Genomic DNA, 24,875 nt, shown 5'->3' with positions numbered 1-24,875 from the left:
TTAAAATGGTATATTCAACAAAAAAAATTGTAAACAAAATTATTTAATATCTTTAAGCTGACCAGATGTTTATGTTATTTTTATGTACAGCGCTTGGAGTTTGTTTCTGTCATTATGAAGCGCTTTATAAATGTAATTTGTTATTATTATTTACAGCCTGAATTGAAAACAATAAAAGAATACAACAAGACAAGTAACATTCAATCAAACTTTTTCTTTCAAATCATTCAATGCTTATTACATTTATGCAAAAAATGGCTAATGAATATTCATTAATACAAAGTGACATTAAACTATAATATTGCATAAAAAAAGCATTACATATATTTTACTTGCATTGATTAATACCATTATCGAGTCATCTCTCCCAAAACCGGAAACTCGCAAAAATTAGAATTTCAAAAGGTTTCCATTAACTTCATATGATTTTTATATGCATTGAATTTGTAAAATAAAAGTTTATATATTTAGTTAACTTTAAAATGGTTTTTTGAAACTGGAATTTCTGGAAAAACTAGGGATGTTGATTGCCAATTTTGGGAGATTTGACTGTAATGGATATTGAGGAATCTTAAATGAAAGGATACTGGCATTATATAACATACTATACATATAGGCTAATGCTCAATATAATACCACATAGCACACTTGCTTTATCCCACATTGTTATTAAAATGTCGACATCTTTACAATTTAATTTTGCATTATTTATTACGTTAGATTGTAATCAAATTCAAATTTTAAACAAAATCAAAGGGGGTTTTGTTCGTTAGTTTGTTCATCAAAAGTACAGTATACACATAATTCATTACAAAAACATTTTTAAACCTTACAAATGTTAACATTTGAGCATTTGAAGAACTATCAACAAGCTAATTAAAAAAAGCCCTTTATCTAGCTAACATTCAATTCAAATATTGCCAAACCACTGTGAGGTGAAACAAATTACAACACTCATTATTATTGCAAATGGCGCTTTGAAAATTGCCTTTTTTTATCAACATGAAATCCAACAATAACATCAAAGTTCTACATACAATATTTACATAAACTAAATTGGATTGGAGGCAACTTTAGGTGAATGACGGGAATAAATTTAAAAGAGATAATGTTTAATGCTCTGGCTACACTATCAAACTATTTTGACAAAAAAAAAGGTAGAGATGTACCCAAATATGGTAGTGATATGACATCATCATAAATGGTCACATCATATATTTTTGTCACATAAAGTTAGATAGTGTAGACATAGCTTTATAGTTTTTCCCCTGAACGTTAATATTGTTTGACTACCTACAGTATACTATTTCTAGAAGTGAAGAAAAAATGTAAAATAGTTATAAGAAACTAAGTTAGTTAGTTGTAGGGAGATTCCTTTTATCAGCTAAAATTAAATTATGAACTATTTTTTTAATATTTATATTTTACAGACTATTATTACTATTATATGTCAGTGCTTTAAAAGTGTGAATGTCAATTTCTTACAATTCTGAAACTAGTATTCATGCTAATTTTCCCTTTACCTTATGCATTTTGTTACAGTATTATGTTTTTGTATGCTATATCATGTTACGTCAGTAAAATATGTCTTGAGAGAAAAAGAAAATAATAATAATATATTAATAATAATAAAAGTGGAAAAGTGAAAAACAAACAAGAGAAAAAAAGAAAGTATTAAAAGTGGAGAGGTGAAAAACAAAAAAAGAGAAAAAAAAGTATTAAAAGTGGAGAGGTGAAAAACAAAAAAGAAAGAAATGAAAGCGAAAAACAAAAAAAAGTTACTAAAAGAAATCATAATTTGTTACTTAGAAAATTCACAAAATTATATTATACAATAAATAAAAAAACAAAAATATCAAATAATGGCAAGATTGTCTATATATCAACAGCATCAATAAGGTAATAGCAAGCGCTATGTATGACATTTGACCTACACAATTGAGTTGAGAAAAAAAACCCCCAAAGATTATCACATCGCAAAGCAGGTATACAACCATTTTGGCTGTAAAACTCTATAAACTATAACTCACTGACTGACTGATAACATGACTATAAAAGTACTGTATATTCATTAACATGTCCAAGATTAAATGAGATGCCTAAGTGCGATCATTTCGTTAAAAGGTATTGTCACATTTTGGCAAACTTGGATAAACTATCAAGTTATTTATATAAACACACACATTTACTTATTTAATAATATTCACACCGATATAAGCATATGCTTCAATGTTTAGGGTATCACATTTTAAATGTACTAAAAGAAACCAACATATTATCACACAACATAATACTTATGTAATATGCACCAATTGCTTTATTTATTATATACAAACAATTAAAATATTTAGTCATGTTTTAAAATAATAACAGAAGGCAGTTCTAAAATTATTATTTTAATCTAAATTTAAAAAATGTTTTGAGTTGATAAGTGCTTTGAATTTTATTAAATTCTTATCGTTGAAAAAAAAAAATTGTTTCATTCTATAAGTGGCGAGCTCCACACCATAATGGGTAAAAGTAGTGTACAACTTATTTAAACTATTTTCAACGGAAAAGTTCAGTTAAAAATCTGCTGGATACAGTAAATGTTTTCTTTTAACAATTTGTAATAAATAAATTAAAACTAATTCATTGTAAGACAAAAAAAATAGTTAAAATTAATTAAAAGTAATAAACTAAGTCTTTTTGTTTTCACAATTATTTGATTTTGACCTCTTGTAACAGTTTGTAATAAATAAATTTAAATTTGTGTCTAAAATTTAATTCATTGTAACACAAAAACAAAACAATAATTTAATAATTAAAAATTGTTTAAAATTAAATAATTTAAAAATTAATTTAAAGTAATATTACTAAGTCTTGCTTTTTTCAACATTCTTGTACTAGTTTGTAATAAATAAATTTAAATTTGTGTCTAAAATTTAATTAATTGTAATACAAAAACAAAACAATAATTTAATGATTAAAAATAATTAAATAATTAAACAATTAATTAAAAGTAATAAACTAAGTCTTGCTCTTTCCAACATTCTCTAAAAGTTGTTTCATTTCAGCTAGGGCTTGAAATATATTGTCCTGCATACGTTGAGAATCTGTTAAGGGACACGACTTCTTTGACGACACATGGAAAAACAGCATACTATCTTCTGGGAACATATAGGATATGCCGTAACCTTGATCTGACACTGGCCCAAAACCACCTCCTGGACATACCTATGGTGATATAGATATTAATTAATTATTATTTATTCAACTAATTAATAGAGCATATTAATCTCCTTTTTTCTCCTTTAACGTGCCACCTAGATTGTTTCAGATCTAATTTAGTAGGGCAGGAGGCGCCTGAGTCCGGGATGACCGAGACACAACTGGTGCTGACCTGGGTTCAATTAGACCGATCGACCGATTTTGGCATGGTAGGAATTTCCTTTTTTCGTATTAGTTTATGTTCAGAGTTTAGAGGTTTCACAACATTAGGCACGATAATATTATTAATAACTATATTGCAGGAAGTATAGCAGTACAGCTGACATAAAAAAAATAAATAATTTGATTTCATCATGCAAACCTTCACCATCAAATTTAGAGATGCATTCATTAAAAATGAAAAGTTTCATTGCTTATCTCTGAGTTATAATTTTAGCATTGATTTAATAACTTTATTAACTTTTATTAAATCCCTGATATTCCAAGATTTGTCAAAAATATTTTAAAAAAATCAATAACTAAATATTTAAAAATGGAAATATATAGTAATATTGTATTTGAAATGACATACTTTATCACGATTAGCATAGTCAAGCCTGGGGCTGGATGACATTTGTTGCTGTGGTGTCTGACTTGTTGATAATGTCCATGGCATCGTTAGTGCATGATGCAAGAAATCACTTTCCTGAACACAAGAACAATTAATAAGAATAGTTATTAGCTATTTTATATATACAACTTTCCATTAGGAAAACAAATATTAAAACAAAAAACAGGGAGTACAGTAAAACTATGTGTCCATTGAATAGGGGTTATTAAATATATATTACTCCTTGTTTGATTCACAGAAAATTGTCCTCTTGTTGAGGGTGTCCTCAAAAGAGGGGTTCATACTTAAAAATTCACTGTATTCATGTATACATTCATGATTACAAAAATACTGGGGGTAGAAAATAGTGAAGCTGTAGCTTGCTGGTTAACATGATTGCCTTCCAATCCCAAGGTCCAAGGTTCAATTTTGACCTAGTGCTAGGGTTGTAACTCAAGACTCTTTCAACTCCACTCCCTAAGCCTCAAATGAGACTTAGTTTATAAGCCTCAAATGAGACTTAGTTTATAAGCCTCAAATGAGACTTAGTTTATAAGCATGATATAAGTTATAAAAAAGTTTATCCATCCCGTAATTGGTGAGTTACTCGCTTTTGGATGCGTATAAAAATAAAAATCTGATACCTGACTGGGGCCTTTTTTAAGGCCATAGAGGACAAACACAAAGGAGCTATACTGAAGTTCAAAGGTCACTATACTCCCGAATACAGTAATATGATTACCTGATTAAAGCCTTTTGAAAGGACATAGAGTGCAAACATATGTCGGTCAACACCTCGTCCACTCATTGCATCCTTGTATAATTGTACATGAACCTTTGCTGCTTCGTGGAGAAGCCGTGCCTTTTCTTCATCCGAGCGATTGTCCTCGACCATCGCTCTAAAAAAGGAAAGGAAACGTTTAATTTTAATCAAAAACCATTTTTCTGGACACACAATTTAAGTATTTTTTGCCTTAAATTACAATTTTTTCAGGTAAATAAATTTGTTTTTGATCCAGTTTTTGGTAAAAGTGAATAACTATTATGTGACATAAAATGGCATAATAAAAAAAAATTGGAAAAAACATTTTTTTAGGGGACAATATATCTAATATATAAATTAAAAAAATTTATGTATGCACACAATGCAATTTTTTCTTATGTTAGATAAACTAAACATTTGCGTAAATGAGCACTTACTTAACAAATGCACATGACTCGGGTGTAAGCGAACGCACGGTTTCGGTCCGTCCCATACGATACAGACGTGTCATTGATGCTTCATACGTAAGTGCAAATTTCTTGGCATCTTTGTAGTAGGCCAGTTGCAGAGCTACTTGAACATAAGCATCTGGACTTATCTGCAATAATAGATTTACACTTTTTAAATTGTTTAGTTTCATCTAAGGTACTTAAGCTCTGTTTACACTATGAAACCAGTTTGACAAAAAAGTGTGATGTGCCCAAATATGGTAGTGATATGACATCATCATGTCCATATATGGGCACATCTCATTATTTTGTCACATAAAGACAGAGCTTAGATAAGTTCATTTTAATAACTTCCATTTTATAGTATAATAATAATATTCATCGCATAATATGCAATCTACGATTGTTCATTCAATTTTTTTTTTTACTCATGAGGTAATTTCCCGATTGATCGTAATCAAAACGGTACTGGGTTTGGTCTACTAGCGTTCCTGCTCCCAACCAGTACATCCATTCATAGAAGCCTTAATGAAGTAAGCCTACCTGGTGGTGGCCATAGAACGGTCCCGAGATAACGACTATACTTCGGCTTTAGTCGATAGAAGATTGAATAAATTGTTAGAGATAGAGTATACGATGTTATGATTATGTGTAGATATGTGATTTGTTCTTTTTATTCAAATGATGTTATGTATTTAATAAATTTGTTATATCAATTAATTAAATTATCGTAGATTGCATATTATGCGATGAATATTATCTAATAAATGTTTGATATATTATTATTATTATATTAATAAAAAAGATAAAAAAGATATTTGTTAGTATAAATTAAAAATATAGATATAAGGAAGAAAAGCAAAGAGATTATGGAGCGGCTGTACCAGAATATACAACACTAAGTATTGTAAAGTTAATATATTAAAAATTTAGGCGATCTTGTCAAAGGTCAAGCGCCTTCAGCCTGCCACGTTTCGATATTCAATATTGAACTTGACCTGACGTGGTTCCACAATATCTTTATATGAAAATGGTAGAGTGGATAGAAACATAAATTAATTTAAATTTAAAATGTTTACCTTAAACTGGTTTTGAACTGAATCGGTTGATGTCTTATCGTAAATTATGTTCGATAAAAGTGCGTATGCGTATAGAATGAAATGCTCGCGTTACGATGTACGCGTGTAATGCTGTTTATATCGTATAATAGATAAAGGATGAAAATATAGAAGGTATGATGGTAGAAAAATAAAAAACAGTTTAGGATGTAGAAATAGGAAAAGTTTGTTAGTTCATGATTTTTCTATGTTCTTGTTTTGATTTTTTGATCGTTAACTTTGTACATTTTGAGTAACTTGTTATATATATTTTAATCTAATTTACTTATATTTGAGTTTTTAAGGCATCCTGTACTTGGCGTTAGATGTATGTGAAATAAAATAAAAAAATAAAATGAAAGCATAATTATTTCCTTGAAATTAAAAAAGCGAATGTCTTGAGGTTTCGATTGTTATGCTCTTCTGGAGTGACAATATAATATTACAATGTAGCCTAATAAAAACCCTAAAGACAATTCAAGAAGAAGTGAGAGTATTTTCTATATGATCATTTGAGATTTCACTTTCTGCTAAAATAATAATAATAAAACATATTAGTCTCAATAATGACGTTAGAGATCGTTTTTGCCAGTGGCTATTCGACTCTTAAATTCTTGAACCTTGACTTGACTTTTTTTCTATTTTGTTCTGTGTATTGTGATATTTTGTATATTTTGTAAGATCATTTTAATCCAGACCTTTTTATTTGAATTGCCCCGTGTGGGATGATTAAAGAATTTTGAATTGAATTGAATTGATGTTAACTGCATTGTGATTGGCTGTCCTATTTCCTAAATATAAAACTCCCTAAACATAAAACTAGTTCCTAAATATAAACAATTTATTCCTAACTATAAAACCTCTTATTAAAAACCTAACCCTCTAAATAATAATAAGGATAAAATACTTTTATTGCAACTTTTGGGTTGAATTATACAAAAATATATAATTATACCAACCAATCAGAACTGGGTTGACATCGTTTCTACACTCAAACCATTGTTAGTACTGTATAGTCAAGTATATCTTTGAAGAGAATGAAATCAAGCTAGAGTACTCTTAATCAAAGCCTACCTTACTCTTCTTCATAAATCCTTTACCATAAACTTCATGAATTCGAACACGCAAATCTAAGTCGCTATTATTCTGTAAAAAAAAAAGAAGTTTGAAGATGATTTTTGAATGACAGAGCAGTTACATATATCTGGATCATATTATTATTATAATATTACCAATGTTACGATATATTGTTTAAGCAAGGCTACTTTGGATTTCACACAATATCACTACCATATTTGGGAATATCACTACCATATTTGGGAATATCACTACTATATTTGGGAATATCACTACCATATTTTGGTGCGCACATCACAATTTTTTGTCAAATTAGTTTGATAATGTAGACAGAGCTTAACAACTCACAGTCCAAAATAATATAATCCAAACCTGTATAAACTAGGTCTATATGCAAATAAATAGGTCAAATACTGAATTGAAAGAGAAGTCTTAAGCTCTGTCTACACTATCAAACTTTATGTGACAAAAAAATGTAATGTGCCAATATGGCCATGATGATGTCATATCACTACCACATTTAAGCATATCATTACCATATTTGGGCACATCACATTTTTTTTGGTCACATAAACTTTGATAATGTAGACAGGGCTTTATACTGTAAATGGGTTGATGCTATGCTTACCTCTGTGACAAAGGTCATTGCCCGTTCTATATGAATTGATAGCTGGTTATTTACTTCCCATATCAACATTGTCGGCATTTTATAACTGGACTGTGTAACTCCTGGTACGTCTTTACAATGTCCATCTTCGGTATACAGATCACCTAGTACCCTAAAGTACAAGACACAAATTGTATTTATTTATTTCAACCATATTTTATGAGGGTGGTCATTCCAGCCGAAATTAGGGAAAAATGATAAATTACGCAATTATGATTTTAAGAAACTGTTCATGAAAAAAGAACAAAACTTCAAAGGTAACTTTTAAGATCTAAGTATATTTTAATATTGGTTTGTTAAGGCCAATTTACACAGACGTGCGGTAATGGTAAGCGGAAAACCGTGTAGCTTGTCCCATGTACAATCTGTATATCTATTTTGAGCGGAAACGGCCTGTCCACTCTGTATTGTGTGTATATGGTCATAAGGAATAACATAGATTCTATATTTTTATTACTGTTACAGCTTGTCTGTATAAATTGGCCTTTAGTTCAAACACAGAGGAGTTACTCTCAAATAGTTATAGTACTTTCAACTTTCATGGTTGAAGAACAATTTACACACATAAATATTTTATTTTAAAATATCTTTCTTCTCTTTTATTCTAAAGCCAGAAATCAACCTTTTTTAAATAACATGCCTTTCATACTTGTGTTCATGGTGTGTGTATTTGTCAGAATAATAATTTATCAGATATAAAGTGTACAAATAATACAAATAAATTTATAAATATCATTCAATCCTGTTGGAGTAAAATACTTTATTATGAAAATAGAAATACCAAATAGAAAGCAAAGCATAGGGATGATAAAAACAAGACAATGACAGACTTAAGCTCTGTCCACACTATCAAACTAGTGTCAAATATGTAGTGATATACCCAAATATGGTAGTGATAACACTGATATGCCATCATCATGTCCATATATGGGCACATCACTTATTTTGTGATACAGAAAGTTTGATATTGTAAACAGGGCTGTCAAAAAAAGAAAAAAGGCAGTTCAGAAAATATATATAACACAGGACTGTGCAGAGTTCTCAATTGGGTTTGGAGAGAAACTAACTAACTGTGGCTTGAGGCTGGCTTTGGAGGAACTTCAAATAGTTGTGGTGTTTATCCTGAAAACCACCCCAGCATACAGACCTGTACCATAATATTTAATAATTAAATATTTATTCATTATTTATTATGTCCAAATTTACCCAAGTGTGAGAAAATAACATAACATTATATGGCGAGTGTTACTGTTTTGTTTAGTTGGTCCTGATTGGTGATGTGAGTTTGTGTATTTTCCATTACTTTAGAATAGGAATTGGATTTAAATCTGTAATAAAAGTATAAGTGAGGCAATCTATGTTACTTGTGATAAACTGTTATTACTTTGAGTGAAAATTAATACAGTTATAATGCGCTTGGATTAAATATAATTGTGCATGTGTCAATTTTTGTGTGAAATCATTACAGGGTAAACATTATTAATAATAATACTTATTAATAGAATAATTTTTTCCAATATTACCGAGTATTCCTATTCATATTAAATACCAATTAAGTCAACATTGACTAGTCTTACTGTAAGCCCTGTCTACACTATCAAAAATCAAAATGTGCCAAAAAAAGTGATGTGCCCATATATGGACATGATGATGTCATATCACTACAATACTTGGGCATATCACTACCATATTTGGTCACATCACACTTTTTTGTCAAACGAGTTTGATAGTGTAGACAAAGCTGTAAAGGCCTTACATTTTAGTCTGTAAACATTCAACTATCAACAACGACCATGCATCAAACACATAGGTGATTCAGATGAAGCCTCAGCTTTCCATATTTTGAACATTTTATTGCAAAAGATATAGGCCCATTTACACTAGGACGATAATGGTCAATGATAAATAAACATTTTCTTACAGAAAGTGAAACAAATTTGAAGGGTTTTTGCTATTGAACTATAGGATTAGGATAATCATTTATGTTGATGTGCTTTATGTTGATAAGAATAATATTTTTTTAATAACCCAATCAAATCGTTGTATTGTTACGATATTATTGCTATCAATCGTGACGTCATTTGATTGGACATAAAAATATCATTTTCATCAAAGGAAGCATAGATGGTTTCTTATAGTTATAGTATGAAAACTTGTTAGATATCTTTTGTTTTATGTATGAAAATACATATTAGCTCTGCTAACTTTTCTGGCTTTACTTTTTTTTTTGTATCTCCATTGAGATCCAGCCACTGATATCCACAGCATTGTCATTTTTTCAGTAATTTGCCTTTGGATTTATATATACAAACAATATACATATTTATCGTTGATTGTTATCTTCCTAGTGTAAATGGGCCTTAAGACATAGGTCAAATTAAGCACAATGTTTAGGTCTTGCCTCTCTCTCTCCCCCCCCCCCCCCTCTCTCTCTCTCTCTCTCTCTCATCCCACCAACAAAACAAAATCCTGGATCCGCCATTGACAAGCCTAACACACAATTTGTACCAAAGCAGTGATCTTTTTATAAATTCTATTTCTAGTTTTTTTTAAAGTCTATTCCCAAAACCCTGCTGAAGGAGAAACATAATTTTAACATTAATTTTAAACGTAAAAATCAAAATACGGTAATAAATTATTAAATAAATGTAGTTAGTTGGGTTTAGCTATTTTACTATAATAATAATAATACTAATAATAATAAATTTTGTCTTTTAAGCGCATAATGCCTAATGTTTCTATGCTCTTCACATAAAAATATGTAATAAAATAAATAAAATAAAAAGAGAAATTAATGTCAGGATTTATAAGCAACTAGGCAATAAATGCTACAATTTCAAAATCCAATCATCATAATTATGTAAAGAATTATATTTTATTATATTGTGTAGTGCATTTAACAACTAAAGCTTTGCAAAACTAAAAATAATATAAAAATTGGAAATTACTGAACTTATATATAATATCTAAATCTCTGTCTACAAACACTATCAAACGTTATATGACAAAAAAATGTGATATGCTCATATGTAAATGATGATGTCTTATCACTACCATATTTGGGCACATCACACTTTTATTTCACATAAAGTTTGATAGTGTAGACAGAGCTTTAATTGGTTTAAAAAGCATTGGGTTAATTAATACATTTTGGCAAACTCAATAAAATAAATATTGTATATCTTGCCTGTCTGAATCATCATGCCGAAGAAAACTAAGAATTCTGATTTCAATCAAAATAAAGGAAAAAAAATAAGATAAAAACATAAAACAGATTGTAATTTAATACAAAAATCAAATTAAAAAGGAAGCATATCGATATTAAGCTTTGTCTACACTCTCAAATTAGTTTGACAAAAAAAGTGTGATGTGCCCAAATATGGTAGTGATATTCCCAAATATAGTAGTGATATGACATCATCATGTCCATATATGGGCACATCACATTTTGTTGTCACATAAAGTTTGATAGCGTAGACAAAGCGTAAGTATATATCATTCTTTCTATTCTTAAGCCCTGTCCACACTATCAAACTAATTTGACCAAAAAAGTGTGGTAGCGATAAAAAATATGTTAGTGATATTCCCAAATATGGTAGTGATATGACATCATCATATTTATATATGGGTACATCACATTTGTTTGTCACATACAGTTTGATAGTGTGTAGACAAGGATGTATATAATACAGTGTGACAGAGAGATTTTAAAGAGAATTATTTAAAACTCACTATAAATTGTAAATTTACCTTATTTGTTAAAATTGACACTGAATACAAAACAAATTTGAACCAGACAAACTAATATATAATTAATAAAGTGTGGAAAAAAATATTTTTAACCTACTAAATTGAAAAATTACCTAATTTGATAAATTTACAAAGAATACATAACAAAAAATTGGAACCGGACAAACTATCATAAAAGTAAAAATATGATACAACAACTCACTTATATTTACCTTTGGTAAAATTTACACAGAATATATTACAGAAAAGTTAAAATTCACTTAATTGTAAATTTACCCATATTTGGTAAAATTGTAAAATAATACTTACTCTTCGGTCATACAGTATTCCTGAATGTGAGCTACAACCGGGGCATCTGCCCATGAATGTTCAGCGTTGAATCCATATCTAGCGTCCGCAAAGAAACATAAAGAGATGGACTTGTCAAACCAGAAACTACTTCCACTACCTCCAAGCATGTAATTACTTCTTTGTTCTATATCCTCAGGCGAAATGGTTTCCAAATTTACCTATAAACAAAGAAATTTAATTTTTGATTTATACATGACTTATTATTTAATTTATTGTAGTAAAAAAATAGCAAAATTGTTTTCTATTCCTATTCCAATTCTCTCTATTTTTACTCCACACAAGATGGTATTTGAAAACATTCACATACCCCCCATTTTAATTTATTAAATAATGTTTAGCTAGTGGTCTTTTTCATTGTAAACAATACAACAGTGTACACTTACACAATTACAATAAAAAATAATGTTAAAAAATGTCTTTTTCATTTCTATATTTCGAAAAATTATCTGTATTATACAGATAATTTTTCATATACAAATAAAACAGTATACAACAATAGAAATAACATTTAAAAAATTAATCAACAAACAATTTAAAAAAAAATATATTAAAATTAAGACATTAAAGCTAACTAACCATAAACGCTGCTTTTTCAACTTTTTCTAGCGTTTCTTTATTCACTCCCTCAAGGAGATGTTCCTGCCGAATCTTTGCCCAATCAGCACGTTTTAAACCTGTTAGCGATGCAATATGTTCACCAGCTTTTGCCGTTTTAGAATCTAACAAAAAATAATTATAGATGCTGTTCTCCAAAATTTAAATTTTAAATTTTGTGGTTAAAATTCTAGAATCCAAGGGCACGCATCCCCCTTTATATCAGCTATAAAAAAAAGAAGAAATGATTCATAGCCAACTCTGGTGAATTCGGTGCGTGAAGGTTCGATTGGCGCATGACAAGGTCTTTACCCATCATGTGGGGGCGCACTTGTTCGAAACACAACCGCTATGTGTATATACAAGCAAAAATAAATCATTAAAATATAGGGGAAAAATGTCACCTTTTAATAAGCTAATACCTTAGTTTTCATACTTAAAATATCAATTTCATTTATCAACACATTTATAATAACATGAGAGTGCCATTTCCGACCATATAGATGTCATATTTTCAAAATCTCCTCTACTCTGCCCCAACCAACTGAGTTGGTGCAGAATCCCTTTCTCCCCTTTCAGAAAATCCTGGATCCGCCCCAAGTATATAGTTCATTCATACCTTGATGGGTATCAGCATCTTTTATAATCCATTCCATAATGCCTTCCATAGCTTTTGGTGATAACAGCTGACCCTCTTTGTCCATCATATCTACTTTATAGTATATGCCTTTCCTGAGAACAATGATATGCTATGACAAAAAATACAAATATTAAATTTAGTGTCGAATAGCAAAATATTAAAAAAATATATGGATTTTTTAACCATTAAACATTAATATATTGTTTTAAGGTTTGCATGGCGAAATCAAATGTTGTTGTACATCACGTATATTAGTTCTGAAAATAACTGTTGTGTTTCTCGACGTTTCGATCAATATGCTTTGATCGTCCTCAAGAGTGAGAATGCAGAAAGTCCAGGAAACTTGTAATATAAGTGGACTAGGGTGGGACTGGTGTGAAAGCCAGAAACAATAGCAAATTCACACATTAAGCATTCATTTTTATTTTTTAAAAACAATGAATTTTATTGATTATTAATTTTACCTTTGATTGCGAGGAATGTGCTTGTACTAACTCATCTATTTCTTCACCTGGAACTCTACAAAGAAAATATATCATCTCTAATCATTTGATTTTCAATATCTTTCTATATACACATAACATTTATAAGTTACCACTTAATGAAGCAAACTGCAAGGAAAATGGTATTATTTAGCAGTTAACATGCTTGCTTATCAATGCTAGAGTACTGGTTCAAATCTTATTTTTGGGTACTACTCATCTTATCGTTAGAAGTGGTAGGATGAGGACGGTGAATGCGCAGACGGACCGTTACAATTACTCGTTCTACCCAGCTGGGATAAGGCATTATAACAAAACATTTGTTAGATAGTCCCCTTTATATTTATATTTATGTTAGGCAAGCCAAGGTTTATGAGCACTGTAATTTCCATTATTATTTTGGACAATAAATGAATCTGTATCTGTATCTGGCCAAACCTTCTACCAAACCAGCATAATAAACCTTAGTTTAGAGGAAGGTGAAATTTCCCCCTTTTTTCAAAGTGGTTTATAAAAAATACTAACCGGGTAGTACCAAATGCACGCTCGTACTGAGACATACACACAGATATTGTATTACGTATACGCATAGCTGGTAACTGCTCTCTTTCCAATATTCTCTTAAAACACATTATCATATGTGTAATTGCACCAGCCCTATAACAAAACATGTTTTTATTATTCACCACAACTATTAATATTATAAGATATACAACAATGATTCAATCCAATTGTCATTAGAGGAGCATAAATTATAAAACCATATCAGGAAACGATAAAAATATGATCCAAAGAATGTTGAAAATAAAAAGAATAAGAACATCTGTGCCAATCACAGAGATAGTATTTATTTGTTTGTCTTATGTGAGTTATGAATATATTGTATACGGTATATATGTACATTTGTTACAATTAAAGTAAGTGTTTAAAGTATATAAAATACAGGTATATTTACATAATGATGCTTGAATTCAGTATTAACCATATTTGTTTTCATTTAAAATTTTAGATACGATGTTAATTAAAATGTAAAATTAAAAGATGGCGGTAAAATACATGATTAAAATCTTTCTTGTTAAACATCTTAATTGTTGTAATCGTATTACTGTGGAGTAGCTTTGCGTCTTCGGGTGGGACTCAAACCCACAACCTCCAAAACACTAGCCTGGAGTTCATACCTCTAGACCACCAAGCTTGCGCTGATAGCTAGTGGTCTGGAGGTCGTGGGTTCGAGTCCCACCTGAGAATTAATTTTTTTGTAAGTATTCTCAAATGTACTTATTATGAAGTACAAAATATGTCAGAGTAGGGCAAAACATCTGACCAATTATCTTATTTGTGTTTGAGATAGTATTTATAACACACATACTGTACCTTGCACACTGGAATGTTGTAGGCTTCCATCTAAAATTATCAAGACCGTAATAATTACAATTGATATGAACTGGCGACCTATTCATTAAATATACATATTTCTCCCTGAAAGGAATTCAATACACAAAAGTAATAATTAATAATATATAATATTACTTTCCTTTTCATTTCCAATTTATAATGATAAAATAATGATAATGATTTAAAATATCGTTATGAAATAAACAGGTCCTAAGTAAATTAAGTGAAATTTTAGAAGATAAGAAACATCCATTACTTATGAGATTTTATAAGAACAAGTCAGGCCGGCTACGGGTTCCTAAAGCTGATACGTCAAGAAACCGACTGTCTTTTGTACCAAATTCAACTCATATTTTTAACTCAAAGATTGTTAGATCATAATCGCGCACATGCAATATATATTTTAAAGTTTTACAGTTGATGGCTGTTTTAATTTATGTTTTTAAATTGTAATTTTGTTCGATGTAAATGTGAATGTTTTACCATATTTTTCTGTAGAGGAAAACAATTTTTCCATGTACATTTTTTATAAATGAAACGAATAAAGATTAGATTTGTATACAATATCTAGCATAGTAATTTGAAGACATTATTTTCTATTCTTCATCATTCAATATTTAATAATTACAGTTTATGGGATAAAATGCTTAAGACTATCTGGTTAAAATATAATACAACATGAAAATTGACTGTTTAAAAAAAATTTAACATTTATAATAAGTAACAGTTTTACACCTCAGGCAAAAAAGTTTAAACATTAATTTTTAAATATTTAGTTTATACGGTTTATAGCTGTACTATTGTAGTGACGGATTTTTCTTAAAATTGATGGTACCAATAAATTGACCTGAAATGCAATTAAATACCTAACTACCCTGTTTATACTCACCACCAATCTGTAACATAATTTTGAGACCACCAACTCTTTAGATGAAGAAAATTTTGAAGTTTTGGAGCAACCTTTTGTTCAAACTCCTATAATCAGAACATAAATTATTGTTAATGTTACCATGAAGAAAGTTTCTTCTCTCCATGATGTTACATAATAACAGTAACACTTAATTGATCAGATGTTTGCCCTACTCTGACGTAATTTGCACTTCATACTATTGTATCAGCTTTTATAACACTTTAATTCTAATAAAATTGAAAAAATTCATCTCCTTCCCAAAAAGTGCGATGCTAACGCACGAAACGTTGGTAAGTTCAACGTTAGTTGTCCTTCATCAGAAACGAAAATTTTGATTCTAAAAACTTTAATTCTACATAATGTTTCAAGTAGACTTGCCCCAAGTCTGTATTTATTGTCTTTTTTATGTTAGTCCACCAGTCGACTTTTCAATTTTTGTATGAAAATACAGTTTACAAGCTCAAGTAGTATACGTATGAAATGCCATATGTGCCAAAATATTTATCTTTTTACTAATATGAAGTCAAGACTCTGTCTGGAACCCAGACTATGTTTCAAGGTATGTATATCATTGTTTAGAATAGTTGATGGGTTTTGTTTTTTTTTTAAAATTAATTTTACAGTAGTGATTTGAGGGCAATAAACTCATCTATTTTTACAACCACAAAGTTTTCCACATCCTAAGGAAGGAAATTGATTGTATCTTTTGCATCTGATTTTATGAATATTTCTATTTTATCATGCCTATATTAATAATAATATTCAAGAATTGAAATATGTAAATAAATACAAATAACCAGTTATGGTAGTTTAAAAATTTTGATTTAAAATATATTATAACCCTGGGGATGCTCCTATTAAGAGGACACTGTTATGATCCAAAAGGTATCCCCTCAATAGGGGTGCTACTAGGTATCCCAATGTAAAAATTCAAATTAATGATGGTACTTTTTCTTTCAGTTAATCAGAAGGAACTTACTGAACATAAACTTTTGCAATTTAAATGACTGAAATCGGATTATCCATTCAAAAGTTATGGTCCGTTAAAGTGCCCAAAAAACAGTGATTTTTGCTTGAAAAATGGCACTTTTTCTAATTATATTTGAACCCATTTTTGAAGGATTATAACTTTTATACTAATAATTTTAAAGTTCTTATTTTTTCCAAACCCATAGATACAACAGAGTTGTACAAGAATATTTTTTTTTTGGGTGTCCTCGACATTTTTTTTTTTTAGATATCGCCCTCCAAAATTCGTCCGAGGGCTTTTTACGCGTGATTTTCCCAATGTCTCAAAAATGCCCAAAAAGTTCCTGTCTTTAAATGATTCATAACTTTTGAACCAATGTGTGAATTAACTTCTTTTTTTTTGCATTGCATAAAATGTAATATGTATTTTAGTAAGGTTATTTATATTGACAGGTAGGTAATTCTGAAATACAACATAAAATATTGTTAAAAATGTTAAAATGTGAAGAAAAAAAAATATTGCATTAAAAAACTGTGTGGGTATTGTTTCTTTTCATTAAATATTATTTTTCGTAAGTATACATTTTTTTAATAATTCTAGTATTTAAAGTTATATTTATAATCATATATTATTTTAATTGATTTTCGAACCGCCAAAAATAAGAATTAAGCCCGTGCTTATTATGTGTTCGATTCCATTTGGAGCGCCGGGCCGAACGTAGACTCGGCCGCGCCTACTACAAGTTAAGTTATATAGGCCCCTAGCTAAGGTCTAAATAAAAGCCTGACGAAAATTCTGCCTAAGAAATATCGGGAAGAAATTTTTTATTTAACAAAGTAATTACCTCAATGGTATAATTGTAACATGTTTAATTTTATTTCCCTTTCGATAATTCTAACCGAAAGTTGCACTTTGAATTGAAATATACGGAATAAAATTTAGGCCTAGAAACAGCGTAGACATACAACGGCAACACAGGCCAAAGCGCGTTTCGGCCGCCTACATAGAATGGCTTACGGCCGCTGCATAGCAAAATCAAAGCTTCTTAAATTTCTTCGGTACATTTCTTCCTAACGTACTTGCTTTATATAGTAGATTTATAAATATTCCACTTATTAAATAATTTAATAAATCGGTAAAATTGACGTTTCGAAGCAAATATTCCATGAGAGGCGACATTTTTCGACATGCCTCGTGTGCGGCGAAGACTAGTTCAGAAAATGGAACAGTCCACTGCAGGGGTTATCCAATCATTAATTAACGCGCTAATACATGCATACCATGCACATTGTCTGGGCGACGGTAATTTAGTAATAAGCGGAGAACTGAATCCCCCCCGTAAAGAAAATGGTAAACACTGATATTTATGGTAGGGATGATTTTTTTCAGTGGTTGGTCTTGTTGGCCTCTTCGCACGAGGTCCACGCAAAGTCAAATAAAACGATGTGGTTTATCAAACAGAAATATAAATTAGCTTCAATTCAATACTAAATTAGCCAGATTTTGATAATGAGAAAGACTAAAAAATTCAATTTTTATCGTTAAAATTGACATTTGAGGCGGATGTACATAATAATAATAACCGATTTACATATCAAAATAAAGAGTATTTAAAGCCTGATAACATGCAACAAAAATTACTCCACCACCTATTATGGACCTCATGCGATCGTGTTTTGAAAATGGGTAGGTGTTTTCCAAAGTTATTTTTAGCGCGCGGATTTCGGCTCGCCGGCTTTTGTACCTCATTTTTAACTCGCGTTTTCTATTAAAATATTTAATAAACATAGATTAAAAATATATGAAAATAATTCCTTAAACAAGATCTTTCCAGACATATAATTTTTATTCACATGTGTATATAAGAAATAGTATATTTTTAACTTCAAAGACACGTCACTTTTTGAAATTTCACGAACGTGTTAAAATCGCGGTAACGAAAATCCGCTTCATTGGGATACCTAGTGCTACTGCTTTGGTAGTTTGAAAATATTGATTTAAAATATATACAACCCCTCCTTTGGGATGGTCATATTCAGGGGACACCCTTTTTAAGGAGACACTGTTTGGGTCAAAAAGTATCCGTTTAAAGGCCAATTTACACAGACGAGCGGTAACAGTAAGCGGAAAACCGCGTAGCTTGTCCCACATAGAATCTGTAGCTATCTTGAGCAGAAACCACCCGTCTGCTCCATGTTGTGTGTAAATGGTCATAAGAAATAACATAGATTCTATATTTTTATTACCGTTACTGCTCATCTGTGTATTGGCCTTAATAGGAGTTTTACTGTTGTGTAATTTAATAACCAGACCTGATGACAAAATAGTAATAAGTACTAAACATTACCAGTCCTTCTTTCTTAAATTGATCATATTCTTCCTGGCTAACTAATGGCTTTATTGACTTCATGAACTTCCTGATAGTGGCTCGTAAACATGGTACGGGCATTCGAGGTAGACTCTGTTGACAACTGTACGTTGAGGGACTCGAACCAGTCACTAACCTCATACAAGCGCCCCATAATAATGTTATCCACGACTGTTTCGCTGGTGGCTCATCTGAAATAAAAATCTCAAATTTAATTAAAACATTTTTTTGTTATTTCATTCGCATCAGACAGTGAGTAATTTGCAAATTACAGGATGGATAAACTATTTAATGATTGATCGTGCTTATAAACTAAGCCTCATTTGAGTCTTAGGGAGTGGAGTTGAAAGAGTAATGAGTTACAATCCTGACACTTGGTCAGGATTGAACCCCGGACTTTGATTGGAAGGCAAGCACGTTAACCACCAAGCTACAAATTATTAGAGATCATGTCATCACTACAGGGTATATCTTTACTTACACTGTACAACATAACAGTAACACATGTGTGGGTTTCTGGTTTTACATAAGAATTCTATTAAGAAATCAACACAACAATGGGTCTATTGTTTTGAGTGAAGACTTAAACTTCCGTGCTTCAGTACGTTAATTTAAAACAGGCCTACAAATGTATGAGAATGTAAGATAATACTTACACAGCCATCCTTTATATGCTAGTAGAAGTCGAAGCAGATAACGTCTAACGTACAATACAATGATGAAGAAGAAAATTCCAAAAAGCCACGATAAAATGACTACCTTAACATATAAATATTGAGGTGCTGAAAAAATAATCATGATTATTAATTAACTTAATAATAATATTAATTAATAAACAAAGATTCTTGGTACTTATTTTTGGCATGGCTTTCTTTTGACGCTATAGGCGCTAACCATATATATATCCAAGATATTAATTAAAGATACTTTCCCTACAATTGTTGATGTTTTGTAAATATAATGCATATATATATTACTTTACAAAACATTAAACCAGGTCCATGTTTTGTCTTAGATGTGTATTTTTTATGGTTAATTACGGTAACAAGAGAAAATAAATGCGTCGATTGTCTTTTCAATTTTTATCAACTTATGACACAACAAAATGACGAATGTGATTGTTTTTGACCAAGATTACCTTCCATACTTACTATTGGAAATATAGAAGTATTCACCAAAAGCCCATAGTCTTCTATTAATGCATTTAAATATATCAAGGTCACTGACTATCACCATGGAAACTAATGCCACTGTAACACCAAGATTCCACCAAGATGTTGGCCACATTCCATTTTTAATTTGATTTCTAAAAAAAAAAATAAGGGTACAGAATGGCAAGCAATGTCATAATATAAAGTAACATTGTAACAGCAAAGTGTTCAGATTTGCCTAACTAACGCTGCGGCTTTCGTTTGAAGCTAAGAAGTGTCACTGATTTGGGAAAACATCTGGTATGCAGGAATAAGCCTGATTGGTTAGAGGTAAAAATCGTTGATGCATGACGTTCGTATCGTAAGCGTCGTTCACTAATCTTGTACCTTGAGCTGTCATAACAACCGAAAGATCAGTGTCGTAATAGGTGGCTGCCGCTTCCACTAATCTTTTCCTGGTTCAGACCTATGGAGTTGTACGCAGCGTACGGTACAAAAGCATAACTCTGCAGGTCTGAACAGGCCCTAAGAAAATGATTGGCAAATTGCATGAGAAATGACTAATATGGTTTGAATAGAATGACACTGATAGATATAAATAGAATTCTCAAAGTCAAATGTCAAAGTCAGAAATTAATAATATTTACAATATACTTAATAAAATAAAGTGGGATGAACCTACAAATACAAAATAATCTATTGAAATTTCTTAATACTGTAGTTGTCTATTAAAATTAACGGTCAGTATTATTTTTAGAAACAAACTCAACATTTTGAAAGCTGAAGTAATTTACAAGGTAAAATAATACTGTAATTATCAAATCAATTAAATTTTAAGGATTTTTTTTTGTTTTGCAAGAAATCATTTTAATATTAGGTTATTACAGGGAAAAATTTCATTAAAAAAAAATTTTGTTGAGCAATATTTCTAATCAAACTGATTTTGGAGTCAAGAAACATAGTTTTGTATTGTATTTTTTGCTACACAATTTTAGAAATGTTTAGCAATAAGGTTGTTTTGTATAGCTTTTTGCTATGCTACACTGACGAAATTATTCTCTGCACATTATACTATTACTAAGTAGTAGTAGTACTGTAGTATACAATTTCCAATGTCACGGGGTTAAATGTTATTCTGTTCTAGAATTACATAAATAATTGTATAACATAATATTAATACTATAGTACTGGTACCATCATCAACAAGAGGGCATGGATTACTTTCTATTTAAAATAGCAAATGAATATTTCATTGACTGTATAGCTTGGTTCCCACTAAGACACAACGCAAGGACGCAAGCGCAACAAGTCAGTTGACCAATCACAAGCGAAAGTTGGAATGATCCATCACATCATGATTAGTCAAACCATGGAGAAATAAGTTATTTCTCCATGGTCAAACAATTTAGCTTACTATACTTGCTTGAGTTGCATCTAAGTGCGAACCAAGGTTAATTATCTTTGGTATAATAATATTTGTGAACACAATAATCTAAAACTCTTAACTATCAAACTTGAGAATTACTTTTTTTTCAGAAATAAAAGATGAATGAATGATGTGACAACAAAAATGTGATGTGAGCATATATTGACATGATGATGTCATATCACTACCATATTTGGGAATATCACTACCATATTTGGGCACATCACACTTATTTTGTCAAATTAGTTTGATAGTGTAGACATAGCTTAAGAAAGCGTATCAGGAATGGTACAGTAGTAGCACAGACACAGGGAAGCCCCTAATCTTTAAACACTTGTTCTGTTCAAATGTTTAGAATCGATAAGAAATTCTATTTTTAATGCCACATGACCTACTAATTGTATCTGCAGGGAGTTGTTAATCTGTATCTTGGGTAATGTTGGTAATTTATCTATTTTACTGATAATATTGTTATCATATACTTATAGTACATAAGTATGCAGTTAAATACAGTATATTGGTCTGAAAATTGTAGTACCTGTATATACTGTACAGAATTGAGTACTAAAGGCTGTAAACGTATAAACGTATAATATGAAAATAAGTTTTCTAATAATGCCTCATAAACTAACAAACATTATTTGGATACTATATAAAGCATAGGCAATAAATATTTGATTGCAACCTTATTCATAATTTATGGTTGGCATGAGTAGAGTTTCAGATCTTTATAGACTTATTTGCCATATGATGATTTGAATGCTATTTACAACGAAGGATTTTCTAGTTCTACAAAGATTTGCTCTCGGAGGTTGTAGCCTAATGCCAGATCTATTTAAGTTATAACAGTAATGTAACGGATGAGTGGGGTCTTTCATAATATTGTTAACTTTTTTTAGAATACTCTTTTCATAGATAAATGAACAAGGCGTTAGATCAGCTTTAATAATATATGGTTGGTTTTGCTCCTACTACATATGGCACTGTATGTTGTCTCACATGGAGTGGACATAATCAATTTGTTATGGGTCACCTGGTAGATTGACCCATTGACGAATTAATTCACAAGATTGACCTACAGTAGGCTATTGTTTTATTTGTGTCCCATGAATATAGTGACAAAAAGAGATGTAGTGTAATCATTAGTTAATACAAAGAATTTAGCTTTTACATTCTCTATTATTGAATTTAAAAGCTAAATTCTTTATTATTTTTGCTAAACGATGTGACCAAGCATTCTGTGCCATCTACTGTAACTGCATCAATAATTGAGAACAAAGACCGTGCCAGACCAGGTGACTAATTAGTGCCATGCTTTACACTTTGCTCATTTTGATCAATGATGATAATGATAGAAAATGTTAAACACATACAATGAATTTGTTGATGGTTCGTTTGTAATGTTATTGATTATAACTGACCTTGTAAAACAAAACAACATATTGATATTTCAATTATAGAAATTAATAATTTTACTTTTTATCATGATTAAAATTGCAAATAGACCAAAACTACTACAGTGATAATAAATAATTTCTTTATCACTAAATCGTTAAATAGTGTGTTATTGCATTTGAAACTTGAAAAATGGTATTTTGTTTGATTGTACAGACAGATAGCAAGGAACATTGAAAAACGTGCTAAACATTGGTAGTTTACGAAAGGAATTATTTCTTTGTCTCAAAAGACTTGGTTGTCCAGTAATATGTGCACATGCACACTTTATTTTTTAAATAATTATCTGATTGGTAAAAAATTAACCGATAATTTTATGCAGTTATGTATGTTATACTGCGGAAATACCGTATGTCACTAGTATTAGAGTCAATGGAAATTGTTTAGGCTTGGTTCCCACTGAAATTATTTACATTGTGCTTTCGTCCTAGAGTTGCGTCCTAGTGCGAACAAGCTTTATGAAGGAAATCAGAAAAAAAGAGAGAGACAGTTGTCGTATTCAATTGTGACATTACCATTGAGTATAGTTTTTTAGTTGAGTACTTATTTAATGGAGTATTTTGAGCGTTGAGATTATTCTTAACGAAAAAGCTTGAGTTGTTATACTTATAGTTTTGTATTCGGATGATTTTCTGTTGAGCATAATTCTTTACAATTTACCATTCGAAGGACCTAAATGATCAGTTCTATTGGAACTGGATAGGCTACCCTCAGTAAAGATGGTAATAAATAAATAAATTCGAATACAAAATATATTCAACGAATCTATGACTACAAAATAATGTACAAACAATAAAAAAGTTCCCTGTCGAATACCTTTGTTGTTTGTTTGTACTGTAAATTAAAAAAATATAAATAATATAAATACTTATTATAGGCCTACCCTACTACTACTAAACTAGCCTACTTGCTAAGTCTAGGTCGACCACAGAAGACGATAACGGATATTATTATTAATACAAATCATGATTATGAATCATCATTCCAATAATTTTCATACCTTGTTCGAAAAAATCGTCGTATTGTTGAACGGCGAAATTCTTTCAGAGCTGCCAAATATGAACTCGCTTCATCTTCATCCAACTCGGGTACAATTGGCTCGCCAACTGCACTTCTAGCTTCAGCCATTTCTACGAATTATTATCAGTAATAAATTATTTGAACGTAGGCCTAGGGAAATATTATTTTCGAGAGGCAGAATTACAAGTTACCGGTCAAAAAACCTCCTCTCTCTTTATGTCAGCTGGCTAGCCCGCCGTGTTTAGTTTTTTGTTTTCACGCACGGGCACTTTTGCACACGACCACGACGACGGTGTGATGTTCAATATATTATTGGATGCGTCCATTTTGGAAAGAAGGGGATTGGGGAAATAATAAATGATTAAAGTAATTCGTAAACCTCATAATTATCAAATATTATTATCTTATATTTCTTATAATAAACTAATGAATACTAGTTGAAATTTACATACAATTTTATTGAATATAAAAATTAAAAATAAATTAAGAAATAGAATCGTCCACATTGAAA

The 24,875-nt window shown here is 30.4% G+C and overlaps 2 protein-coding genes across 3 annotated transcripts in view; one reads left to right on the top strand and one right to left on the bottom strand.

Annotated features, from left to right (window-relative positions):
* The window catches only part of LOC140040934 (condensin-2 complex subunit G2-like), a 116,277-nt gene that overhangs the window by 61,634 nt on the left and 29,768 nt on the right, over positions 1-24,875 (top strand). The window lies entirely within an intron of this gene.
* LOC140040932 (carnitine O-palmitoyltransferase 1, liver isoform-like) lies at positions 2,949-24,612 on the bottom strand. Of its 2 annotated transcripts, XM_072087214.1 has the most exons (18): positions 24,345-24,612; positions 20,464-20,618; positions 19,969-20,094; positions 19,292-19,503; positions 15,954-16,039; positions 15,044-15,148; positions 14,195-14,326; positions 13,652-13,706; positions 13,167-13,296; positions 12,530-12,672; positions 11,912-12,111; positions 11,040-11,075; positions 7,814-7,964; positions 7,183-7,254; positions 5,000-5,160; positions 4,542-4,698; positions 3,782-3,895; positions 2,949-3,216 (listed from the first exon to the last, which is right to left on the bottom strand). In XM_072087214.1, the coding sequence occupies exons 1-18, from the start codon at positions 24,470-24,472 to the stop codon at positions 3,010-3,012; spliced, it is 2,370 nt and encodes a 789-aa protein (XP_071943315.1). In that variant the 5' UTR covers positions 24,473-24,612; the 3' UTR covers positions 2,949-3,009. The 2 variants fall into 2 exon arrangements, with proteins under 2 accessions (XP_071943315.1, XP_071943316.1); XM_072087215.1 differs by lacking the exon at positions 11,040-11,075.

This window comes from Antedon mediterranea, chromosome 2 (assembly GCF_964355755.1).
Source record: "Antedon mediterranea chromosome 2, ecAntMedi1.1, whole genome shotgun sequence".
NCBI lineage: Eukaryota > Metazoa > Echinodermata > Crinoidea > Comatulida > Antedonidae > Antedon > Antedon mediterranea.
The sequence above is the reverse complement of the archived record's forward strand: the minus strand, read 5'-3'. Positions and strand labels throughout refer to the sequence as shown.

Excerpts from the sequence above, each read along its gene's own strand:
- LOC140040932 (XM_072087214.1), bottom strand. The coding sequence starts at position 24,472 with ATGGCTGAAGCTAGAAGTGCAGTTGGCGAGCCAATTGTACCCGAGTTG. Across the intron at positions 20,095-20,463 it reads ATACTTCTATATTTCCAATA|CACCTCAATATTTATATGTT; the intron begins GTAAGTATGGAA and ends TTATTTTTTCAG. Across the intron at positions 11,076-11,911 it reads GAATACTGTATGACCGAAGA|AATTCTTAGTTTTCTTCGGC; the intron begins GTAAGTATTATT and ends GATTGAAATCAG.